The sequence below is a fragment of the Oenanthe melanoleuca genome, chromosome 12 (assembly GCF_029582105.1).
Source record: "Oenanthe melanoleuca isolate GR-GAL-2019-014 chromosome 12, OMel1.0, whole genome shotgun sequence".
NCBI lineage: Eukaryota > Metazoa > Chordata > Aves > Passeriformes > Muscicapidae > Oenanthe > Oenanthe melanoleuca.
In genome coordinates this window covers 13178543-13191077 of record NC_079346.1, presented here as the reverse complement: position 1 = coordinate 13191077, position 12535 = coordinate 13178543, and the positions used below count along the sequence as shown (strand labels likewise).

At 36.1% G+C, this 12535-nt stretch overlaps 1 protein-coding gene across 1 annotated transcript in view; it reads left to right on the top strand.

The window, feature by feature from the left end:
• CACNA1D (calcium voltage-gated channel subunit alpha1 D) overlaps positions 1 to 12535 on the top strand; it is a 164218-nt gene that overhangs the window by 73133 nt on the left and 78550 nt on the right. The window contains exon 8 of the mRNA XM_056501221.1: positions 6594 to 6697. Coding sequence (XP_056357196.1) covers positions 6594 to 6697 — 104 coding nt within the window. The remainder of the gene's footprint in view (positions 1 to 6593; positions 6698 to 12535) is intronic.

Sequence of the window (12535 nt, the reverse complement as noted above, 5' to 3'; positions counted from 1 at the left end):
TCCCCATAAATTTTAAATAAAAGTGGGTAGAAACTGGATTGGAAATAGAGGCTAAACTTGGAGTCTTGCTAGGAACTCCATTAGTTTATCAGCCAGTTTCTTCCAAAAACTTTGCCACAAGAAGCCAACAATAATTTTATAACAATCCTAGTTCCCAGTTTGTCCCAGGATAATGATTTAGTAGGTAAATTTAGATATTCCTGCCTATTGAGGCTTTGCTCATTGATGCTTCATAAACTAAGGTGATAATTTTACATCATCTACCTGAATAGTAAATTAATTGTACTTGTATTTTTTTTTGTATCCAGTATGTGGGAAATACAAAACATCCATTTTTTGTATGCGTGGTACATATATAGAGAGAACAGCAGATTCCAAAAGAAAGATGATGTTTAATACAGAACACCTGTGTGGATATTATAATTTTTTAATTTTCATATAATATAGCTAACTATTTAAAACATAAACATACTGTTGATCACATTAGTTACTTAATTTAGTTTTTTAAGCCCTTAGATCTAGCAAGCCAAATCTATGCATAGGTTTTATAAATTTTTGTGACATTAGTTTGGGCAATACAGAGAAATATGTATGAGCACTAACAAATTGTTAATCTGAAAGTAACATGCTTAACATATTCATGGGAGGAGTCAAACACTTGGATTTTGTTATATCAAGAATAGAGATTTTGTTAAACCTGGTAGTCCTCAACAGCAAACCTTCTCTGGGTTACTGTTTTGTAGAGGTAGTGCTTTTCATTTTGTTGTGGTTCTGTCCATCTGCTCTGCAGATTAAGCAAGGTTGCATAAGTCTCTGAAATTCTCTGAAGATAACAGAATTTCTTAACAGCCACGTTTGGCATCTCCACTTTCCTTGGAACAATTCCTTGATTTCTGCCCAGCCCCTCCTCCCAGTCAAAGACAGTAAGCTGATTAATGGAATGCCACTAACAGGAATTAGCTAAAATAGTATTAGATACAAATGTCTGAATGAGAAAGAAAGACCTGCATCTAAACTAATTTTCAAATGATAATAAGAAAAGTTAACAAACAATCATATTTTGAAGAATAAATGCTTTGTGCAAATACCAACATTTTATAATTCATTTGCTAAGAATGGATAAAACCAACAGAAGGAACAAAATGAGATCTGTTCAGCTTGACCAAAGCAAATTCCTGAAGTTGAAGCAGCATCTCCCAGGTTGAGGTTTAGCTTGAGAGAATGTCTTCTATGTGTCCTGCATGCAATCACTCAGTTTGCATGCAGATGACAGGGGCCAAATTTATGAGGTGATTAAGCAATTATGAGGCTCTCTATGTCCTGTGACAATTTTACACTTCTCAATGGGATCTCTTTCTCTTTTGGCCTATCTTGATGTCTGAGCCATGGAACTCTCATTTTTCCAGGTGTTGCTGAGCTGAAATGTTTAACAAAGAGTGATCTCAGTGCACACCCCACCAGGGCATCTCCAGATTCTGTGTCAGAAACACAACAAAGCTGAGTCTGTCCAACCAGGACAGTGTCAGGGGAATCTGTGCTTTGGCTCCAGAACACTGAATATAAAATTCCATGCTTTTATAGATCAGCCTGGAGGGTGCTGTGCTTCAAGCACAGCCTGTTTTAAGTCAGCTTTAAGTTAACTCCAATTCAGCCAAGAATATCTCAGGACAAAACCTTTGTAGCCAGGCAGCTTTGAAAAGCTCTCTGGTGTGCTCTTCACTGAGTAGAATAAATAGCCTGATCTGGGATTTTGTGAACTTCCCTTCCATGCTTACAAGAATGAAGGGATAGTCCCACTTCACAAAATACTGATGTCTGCAGAATTTTTACAGCTGTTAAGAGATTGAGTTTGTCAGTCTGAGCAATTTTTAAGATAATGAGGCAGATTACAGGCAGCACTAAGAAAAGCCTCCAGTTGTGTCTGTTGGCATGTAATGAAAAGAGAAAGGTAAAATTAAAACCTAAGGAACCTAAGAAATTTAAGAGGGTTTGAAACACTGGAAAATCATAGTAGTTTCATGCATCAGCACATTGTATCTGTAATGGTACAAATGCAGAATTAAAGGTTTTGTTTTATCATTAATCCCAGGTAGAGTTTATATTGATTGCAAATTGAGTTTGCAATAATGTTCATTAAAAGAACACCATGTGCATGGAGAAGTTAAGGCCTTGATTTGCATGCAATTGCATATGAGGATTTTACTCACAATTACCACAGATAGGGATAAATGAGATTTTAGTGATTTCTAATTGATGCTTAAGGTGAAGTTTGCCGTCTGCTGCTGTGCAATACTAAGGGTTATATCTGCAGTAAACCTGACTTTTCCCATTTCACTTCAGTCTTGATCTCTGATCATTTATGCTGTGTTGTAGTGAAAGTTGATTCCAGCTACAACACAGCTCACAAAATAGTTCATCCAGATGCCACTTGAGGCAGTTTCAGACTGTATCATGTTTGTCCAATCAGCTTAAGATAATTCTTCAAGATTGCAGACTCACCAATGTATACATGTAAACATAAAGAGACAAATAAATAATGTGCAGTGCATGTCTACTGTTATGGTGAAACAATGAGGGGATTTGAAGAAATCTTTGTCCTTCATATTGTCCATTATCTCATCTGCCCTCTGGTTGATGTGATGGACAAACTGCTGAGAGCTGACATCCAAAAAGTAAGACTAGATCTTTGAAAAGGCAAAGGGCAAGAAGGATGGTGCTTGCTGGTGTCCTTGCCATTGGTGTTTTGAGGGCTAAAGCCTCATGGACTCTAAAAGACAGAACAAATCCACTGAGAGCCATTAAATATGACACCTCCTTTGGCACAGTGCATCCCTGAGCCATGGGGCAGGAGACTCTTGCAAGACATTTTGCTGAGGATTTCAGATGTGAGATCTCCTTGAATTCCTGGTGTTGCTTTAGTACATCTGGAATTTGTGACTTCAACTCCTTATTCTGCATTTTGGGTGAGAAGTCAGCATTAATCTCTTCAAATGAGTATATCTTGTTTTGAGGCTGGAGATTTTCCTGTTCTTGTATATTAACCAAGCTCTGTCTCTATTTTTAATCAGAAGGCAAATCAATTCCTTTAATCTTTCTTTAATTGGAAGTTATGAAAAATGCCATTTGACATGCATGAAATGAGCAGCAAAGTTTCCCAAAAGGAAAGGTCTTCATTTTCTTTGATCTCTGGTATTAATGCAATCTTAAATATTACTTCATGAACAGAAATTACAATGCATTACTTGATTAGAGTTTAATTGTATCTAGAATTAAGTGGTAAAGTTGTTGAGTAGTTTTTAGGAATTCAATCTTAGGTTAGTTCCAAGGTGTGCTGCTAGGTTCAAGTGTTCCTGAGTTATGAAATACTTTTGAAATAATTCAGCATCTGCCCAAAGTGAAGCATTTCTTCTAGTACTGGTTAGCAGCAGCTTCACAAAGCATTAGTCCTAGATAGATCAGCCTAAAACATTGGGCTTAAAATCCTGCTGCATAAGTGAGAAACAATTTTTTTTTTTACATGTTGCACATTAAAAAGTGAGTGCAAATCACAGCTGCTCATACCAACAGAGCCTTTGTGACAGAGCATGAGTATTTCAGCTTTGCTTCTGGGTAACTAAGTTAGCAGAGTGCCTGGCTGCCTGAAAATCTTCTCTTTATGAGCAAAAGCAGAGCTTGGAGCTGTACTTGGAGCTGCCAGAGCTCTGTTTTTTGAGCTCTCTCAGATTTTTTCAAAATGATACATAGCAGAAAAATGTTGGCACCACCAGATGAATTTGTGTCTTCACTCTGAACTCTTGTTGGTAACAACTGTCTGCTGATTGTATGGTTGTTAGATGCAAAATGCATTCAGATGTATTTGAAATTTAATTAAAATGTTTGCTCTGATCAGTTATTGCTAGAAAAACACTTGGCCTGTATGGTATGAGTCAGGTCTATGAAGCAAACTCATTTCTAAAGTAATAAAATAATTATGAGTATACTTCTACAAAGACATTGAGTAAATATTATTTTTAAAACACAAGGCCAGATGCCTATGCTTGAAAGAAGATGCAAAGGGCAGAATCCTCTGGTAGGCAGAAATTCAGACTGGGCAATGGGATGTTCTGCTCACTAACTTTGGGGTTTTGTTGCTAAAACTTCTCAAATGCAGGGGATTTGCTTTGACAGAATGGGTATAGGGGATAAAAGCCAAAACTTTTAAAACAGCCACTGTCCTTAACAGAAGGCCCTGATCTCCCAAGGGTTGTTGAAAACTTTGCCCAGGAAACTAAGTAGGTGCAATGGCAGCATTGTGAAAAACTCTGAATATTGCAGAACTGAACTATGAAACCTTCAGATCTCTTGGAATTGAAGGTAATGGTCCCAGTCTTGCTGGATGGCTATAACCCTTTTTTACCTTAACTTCTCCAAAATACAGTTTTATTGGAAGAGGAAAAAAAAAAAATCCAAATCAAAGATGTGTTTTCAAGTGTGTGTTTTTTTTTTTTTTTTTGTTTTTTTTTTTTTTTTTTTTTTTTTTTCCCTGTAGCAACTGTAATTTTAACTTACTTTTCAGTACCTCAGTTCAGTTGAAAAAGCATTTTAAAAGATGATACACGGACTCTTTTAAAAGGTGCATGAAGAAGCTGTGAAAGCTCCTCTGGTTTATTTACTTTAGTAAATATAACCTACTGCTGTCACAGGTCACCATGGAAGAGAAATGCCTTTGTGCTTAACCTGCAAAACTCAGACCTCCAGTCTAACCATTCACAGAGCCCCCTTGCAGAAACTGAGATTATGATATTTGATTTAAGGACAGGGGGAAAAAATTAAAGAAGCAATTTTGAAAAATGTTTGCTCCTATGTTTAGTAGATGAGAGGTATCAAACTTGACTGCCAATAGAGCTCAAAGCCTAATCACGAATTTCAGATACAACAAACACAATGTTGTTCACAGAAGAGAAAACAGATTTGCAATTAGATTGTTCTACAGTACCATGTGTGATTTTATTGTCTACTGCAACTTCATGACTATCAGACATTTTAAGAAGAATCCAGTGCAAAAGCCAGAATAATTCCTCTTCTTGAAGAGCCATTTCCAAGAAGCTTCACGTCAGAATTATTTTTATGACTTATCAAAATGTCTTTTTGCACTGAATCCTACACCCAAAACCAAATTTACCTGTTTTAAAATATCTGTTTTTCTGAATAAGCCTTTTTAGATCTGTATGGGTATGTTTCATGAGTCCATCCTTTGATAGGTATGATGAGCTGGCTAAGAACAGCAAGTGGAAGAAGTTTTTATAGAAAACCTTGTGTGAGTTTATAAGGAGTGTATTGAAAGCTCAGTGACTTCAACCTCACTTAAAAAAAATAAATCAGCAACAACTTTTTAAATTTCATTCAACCTTGATCTAGATATAACTTATGTTCAGAAGTTTTCCTGGAATGTTTTCACTGTGTTTCTAAAATTTATTTTCAGGTTTTCATTTTCCTAAAGTTGTGTTCATGCTTTTTACACAGATTCGTTCTCATTTATTTTTTTTTTTAATTGATTTAAAATGTCTGACTGCATTTGACTGCTTTATTTCCGGAAAAACTGTGGGAATTCTGTGTTACAAAATAGCACTGCTTGATACAGTTGAGATAGACATTATTTTATCAAATGGTCATTCATGTAGATAGGATATACATAAACTAAAAATCCTAATATTTCAATATACTTTGTGATCATCATCTTAATTGGAGATCTGAAATTTAGTTCATGTTCTCAGCATTAAAGAACAGAGATGTTGCAGTGCTCCATTTATGCTTGATAATATTTCTGATCCAAATGCTAGGTTCAGTCAGCATTTTGTTTTAGGATTTTTGTTGGAAATGCAAAGTGAATGTGGCCAGTCGTTCTTGCTGTTATTGTTCTTTGATTTCTGAAGGAATGCACAGAATATTATCTAACCTGAATTCTCCTTTCTCTGACCCTTCATTGCTGTTAATACAGTGATCTACTCTATAAGATCATCTTATTTCTTGCAGATGAATGATGCAATGGGATTTGAATTGCCATGGGTGTATTTTGTCAGTCTCGTCATCTTTGGGTCATTTTTCGTACTAAATCTTGTTCTTGGTGTATTGAGCGGGTAAGCATACACCTTTTTCATCATGAAGGCAGAGTCCTGAATTCAGTTGCCATGAACACACAGGTTATCCCATACAGGTGAGATTTCAGTTAGGATGAAGTCTTTTAATAAACCTCTATTGCTTCCTCCTTTAGTTAGAACACAAAAAGTTTTCTTGTAGCTCTCTTATAAATAACATACAAAACCAAAATCAGAGTTTAGAGTTATCAATACACATTCTTCATGTCCTTAACAAAGTTATAAAATAAGACTAACAATTCTCATGCACTCATTTAGATGTTATTTCAATTAATCCTCTAAAGCCTCACATCTACAACAAAATTTGGGTAAGTAAATTTAAACATTTGTTCTTTCACTTTTTGAAGATCTGGATAAGCCACAAGCTTTGAGTCAAACCTACGTGATCTGGCAGCTGCAAAAAGGACTCTGCTGTTTAATCAATGACTGAATCATAACTTATTTCCTTGCATTTTACAGGTAAATGATGCAATAGGATGTGAGTGGCCATGGATCTATTTTGTTAGTCTTATCATCCTTGGCTCATTTTTCGTACTTAACCTGGTTCTTGGTGTACTTAGTGGGTAAGCAGTTGAGTTAACATTGTGTATGCTACTGCTACTTGTAAGGTGGCCTCTGCATTTATTTACTCAAGCTTCTCAGCAATGGCTTTTCTGCATGCACTTGAGACTTATGTCATCCTGCCAGTGTTTGCTCTTTGGACTGAACTGTGTGATTCTAGTGCCTGTATCTGCCTTGACATCACTTTCACCATGCTTGCCAAAAATATTCATTCAGTGAGGCTAATCTCCTTATTCTATAATATTCCTGCAGGGAAAAAGATTTTGTGCACAGAGCTGGATGGTGCACCCATACAAATATTCTTTCCTGTTGTTATATACAAATGTCTTTTACTGAAAGGCCAGTTTTGCTTTTCTTCAAATAGTCATCATGCCATTAGAGTGTTATTTATGTTTACCAGTCACATATTTTGCTCAAAATATGGCAAAATATTTTTAATAAGTGTTCCAAGACCTGTCTTACAGAAAGTGTGTCTGCACTACCCTGACAGTGTTCAGTGGTTCCTGGGTTGTAGAGCTGTGAACTGCTGTTACAACCTGCACAGGAACTGATGAATTTATCAATAATAACATATCTATTTAATATAGCTGTCAGTGGGAGGTTGTCACAGTTTATTGTTGGTTTGTGCACTCCAGGCTCCAGCCAAGAACTAAAGCCATGTCAGATCTAGCTGTGTAATGCACTTTAAAACTGTGGTTTATGGCGAGTGTTTGCCAAATTTTCTTATTACAAAGTCCCCTTACGTGAAGTTACAACTCTGTTTCCTTTGCCATTTCCTGATTTCCAACACACTTGAGCTTGGGAAACTCCAGTTTATGGTAAAGATATTTTTTGATAAATATATAAAAAGATCCAGCTATCATTCAAATGCTGAAAGGAAAATTATTGTGGTTGTGTGCATTAGGTTTTAGTTATACAGCAAACAATATTCTGGCAATCTCAGTCAAGTTGTGCCTTCTTTGTGAGCCAACAGAAGAATTTCTCTTTTTGGAAAGCAGCCTGACAGTGCAGGTGATGCTGTCATCAGGATGCTGGTGGTGTGTGCAGCCCTATTCATGGTTCTGCCATGTTGTATCCATAGGATCTGAAATGAGAAGGCATTATTGTATTCCTGGAAGTCAGATAAGCAAACAAGATTTCCAGGTGTTACTGTAACTTCATTACAAGAGCACTTTTATCTGAAGTGGTTTACAATGTGCTTTTTAAAATATTTAGTCAGTTATCTGTGCTAGATTACTGTTGCACACAGGAAACCAGGGAAAGCAAAGTTTTACCTTACTGTCAGACTTGCTTTATAGAGCAGATGTTTAAAAGAATAATGGTAGTGCTAAAACAACACTGCTGATTTTTAGATTTAATTTAGTCCTTCCAAGATTTATACAGTCATATCAGCTTTTTTAATCCAAGGACAAATGTGTAAATTGTTGCAAAACTAAGGGCCCAGCTTTCAGCTATGCAGGAAAATTAAATAAAAAGGAGAAAGACAGAGAAGTGAGGGCAGTTACAGTGTCATTTATTTCTTCTTTTGATGCTGTTACTTAAGGTTGCTGTGTTGGCCTTTCCACTGAAATCATTACAGGATTAGGCTCTCACAGTTCCTTCTCTGGCTCTTAAGGACATCACAAGCACAAATTAGTTTTCTTCCTGTCCTGTGAAGGTGTCTGGTAACAGATAATGAATATTCCTATTTTTTTCTTCCATGACTTAAATTGTTATTGTTTTCAGATTTTTCTGTTTTTTAAAAAAAAATTGCAGGGAAAGTGACACCAAATTTGGTGTTTTGTTACACATGTTAATTTCTTTTCCTGAAGTCATGGAAATTTAAAAATAATCTCAAGAATCAGCTTAACATTTGATTTAATATGTTTAAAGTGAAGTTTTCAGCATTATGATACATATATTTTTTTAAATATGGGGTAATTTTTTAGCTGCCTTTCCAATACAGGCAAGAGGTGTCCCCTTGTCCTTGGGTTCCTTTCTGCAGACAAGAAATCACCACTGAATTTTAGGTTTTGTGTGACCCACAGAGCTCTGATGCTCCTCACAACCCTTGTGGGCTTCCCTTGGGTTCTCAGTGCACAGAAATGGCAGTGAAAAATGGGAAGTGAACTCTCCTTATATTCATCAAGCCGTTAATTGCTACATTTATTTTTCTGCCATAGTGTCAGCCAGGGTCAATTGAGAGCTCAGGGTGCTTGATGAATTGTCTGAATGTATGTTTGCCCAAAATACATGAAAGATCCTTCCTAAAACTCCCATTTTTTGTTTCTTTTTTGAAGACAATGACACTGGAGAGCTGAGGTGTATAAATATCACCAAGCACTGACATTGAAAGTGCAAGGAGAAAGTCAAAGGAGATACTCCTAAAAGATACCTATGAAAAACTCATGTTTTGTACAGAAGTGAAGAGAATTTCCTGGCACACTTGTTTGAAACTCTGACAAACAAGGGCCAGTGTGGAGTACTGTTACTCTGATTTATTTTGATCAGTATATGGCAGTTGTATATAAATAATTTTCCCCATACTTTCTGTTTAGAGTTACTAGTCTAGTCTAAATTTTGTAGATAAATTTGATGTGCTAGTAAAATCCAATGGATGTTTTTGTTTGTTAGCAGAAAGATATATTTCATTCTGAGCCAAACATTGAATATGCAACACATAAATTTTTTTGGTTTTATTTAAATGTTATTAGCTTTTATCTTTTATACTCTTCAAACCATAACACAAAAACTTGGTTTGTGATAAATTACACATAAAGCTGAATTTTACTGAACCAAATATCAAGAATGCAAAAATTATGCTAACTTACTAGAAAAGCATGGCTTTGCATACAGATTTTGAAGTGGAATCTGAATGCCTAATAACTTTTCTGTATGAAAGTGTTACTTCCTTTATATCAAGTTATGTCATGTACATTTAAATCTGTTTGCTGTTTTTAATGTTTGTTATTTTAAAAATTCAGTTATTCTCTTTGCACTCCTTTGTTATTCTGTGACCATCTGCCCCTTTGTATTTCTGCAATGCCTCTTGTACACTGCATGTTTGATGTGTTTAGATACTGTAGAATGGATGAGAATGATGATTTGGCAGATCTTTTGTTTTACATCTAGCTCTTTCTGAAGGTGAGTATTTCCTGGTGATCCATGTCAGTCTTGCCTGCAGAAGATGATCTTCTTAAAAAATACAGTTCCTATTTTTAATATCAGCAGTGTAAATGAATAGAAACAATGTGTGTATGGAATCTGCATGTGATAAATATTGTAATTTCTGCATGAAAGCTGACTGTGGAGATTTTTTCCTAAGTAATTCCCTTAAATAAAAAGGATGGAGAGAATTCATAGGCTTGAGTTAATTCACCTTTTTCAAATAACTCTAAAAAAACCCCACTTTTTACTCTGTATTAGACACTAGAAGTATTCACATTACTCTAAAAGTGAATTCTCTGAAGGCATGAAGGACTAGGCACAGAAACTGGGAGCTCAGGACAGGCCTCCTCCAGATATTCCAGTATAAAAGTCCAGAGTGTATCATGGCTATTGATGCAAAAGAGTGAGGTGAAATTGAGAGTTAGGAATTATAAGGTTAAGGTTATTAGAAAGTTAGGAAATAAAGATCAGGTTGGAGATGCTCATCTATCCTGAAAGTGTAAAAAAATTAGAATAATTTAAAAAAAATAAGTTTAAATAGGCATGTTAGTAATTCAGCATGTATTAAACTGGTTTGCTGTGAACAGGAGAAATAAATTATGAAACTTCAAAACTTGTTTATCAAGAGGCATGGCTTTTAATGATGCATGATAATCTATTTCTGAAGATAGTCTTTATCATTAGGAGATGGGTTCTGCTGATGGCATTTTCTGCTCAAGGCAGAAAGTATTTCTTTGGATAGGCATGGGAGCAAATAAAACCTTTCAAACACAATTTAATATATCTATAAGTTGAATTTATTGCCTTGCAAAAAGCTTTGACATGTCCTTACATCCTCCTACTTGTAGGTTACTAAGTGAATGTTAATTCTTCACATTTCTTTCCCCCAGTAATATTTGCAGTCTAAGTACACAGTGATTCTAAAAGCTTAGGGTGTGTACTCATCCACCCCATCTCCCAGCCATATCTGTCAATGTCACAAAACATGTTGGTACAGATAAGCTTATACACCTAACTACAGTATATATGGAAAAAATCATAGAAAAAGACATTTGAATAATGATGCAGCAAATAGAAAATGGCAGTAAACTGTCATCCATAGCCTTTCAGCAAAAGGAAAAGGAGCTGTTTTTGACAGTGTTCCTTTGTACAGCAACAGGAAGGCCTAGTGAAAAATATAAATAAAAATTATTGCTGCAAATTTAATTCCTTTCCAAAGATAAACTGAATATAGGTTAAAAACAAGGAAAGGGACTCCAGCTGGAGATCTCAGGAAGTTATAAGCTGAAGCAAGCTCGTTGATTTCTGTGTCCTGATGAAAGTAAAACTCACACAAAAGAAAACCAAGGAAATGTTATATTTTATCAATCAATTTAATATACTACCAATAATTTATCAGCAAATACTTTCAGCTGTATACAGCAGTAAATAACTGATTGCTTTAAACAGAAATCACTAAAGTCAGTGTGAACTGTTCTGTACTCTTGAATAAGAACTTGGAGGAAACTGATTTTGTTTCAATCCTGTCTGAACTCCCACACTGAGATTTTCAGTGTTCAGCCTGTGAATTGTCTTTTCCCTGGAAGAAGGGATGACAATGACATGTACAAATCTCCTGTAATTAAAGATGTGATGTTACTTAACCTTTTTTCTGTCTCTCCACATCTGTTACACTTTACACCCAGCTGTGAGCTGCTGTCCATGCTTAGCTGTACACTTGGAGTAGTTTTAGTTTTCTGATTTGATTCTGTTAATTTGTTGGTTGGTATGGTTACCACTGTGTGAAACCTCTCCTGCAAGTGGGGTAGCCAACACTGTACTCCTGTGAGTACATTTTTGTTATTATGTGACTGTTCTCTGTGAATAAATGAGTCTGGGATGTCTGGTTGGCAGTTCTAGATATAGAATTAGCTTAACACTTTCCACATAGCAGACCCTGTGAGCAGTGAGCTCTGTACTGCAGGAGATTCACTCTCCCTCCCACTGCATTTACAGTGACGCAAAAGGGCAGGGATATGGCTAAGGAAGGATTTGTGTCCTGGTTTATGTTTCAATATCAAAAGCACCCCTTTGTTTCATATCAATGCCTAGAGATGCACAGGAGTTTCAGCAACACTCATGGGGAGCTGAGCAGGCCCCCTGATGAAATAAATGTACCTGGCCTTTAGCACTGGAAAGCTTGCAGCTGGTAGGAGGCTGGTATAGGTGTCTCTAGTTGCTGTATCTGTGAGTATACAGAGAAGGGACAGTATACCAAAAGCATTTCAACAAATTGCCTTAGGATTTTGGTTAATATGACTCTGCCTGTAATTGAAGGTGTGAGAACCAGAGAGATGTAATTGAGTCCCAGCAGGCACTCCCTGCTTCCACTTCCACCTTGTTGCATCAAGCATCCATTCCCAACTGATGCACACCAGCAGGGGTTATTTCACTCTGCTGAAGAAAGAAAAATCTGGCATGATTACCCCAGACTATTGAAGCATGAATTCAAGCCCTGCATTTTATATGCTTCTGCCTCAACAACCATTGATGATGATGGTGTTGTGCCTGAACAGAGAAATGAGATCATCTTTCTGCTAGGAGACAAGGAATTTTTGGGCAATAGAAATAAACCCTGAATTTTATATAGTAGGTTAGTTATCACTAAAAGTAAATGAGATTATGTAAATAAATCTCCATCAAATGCTTTATTT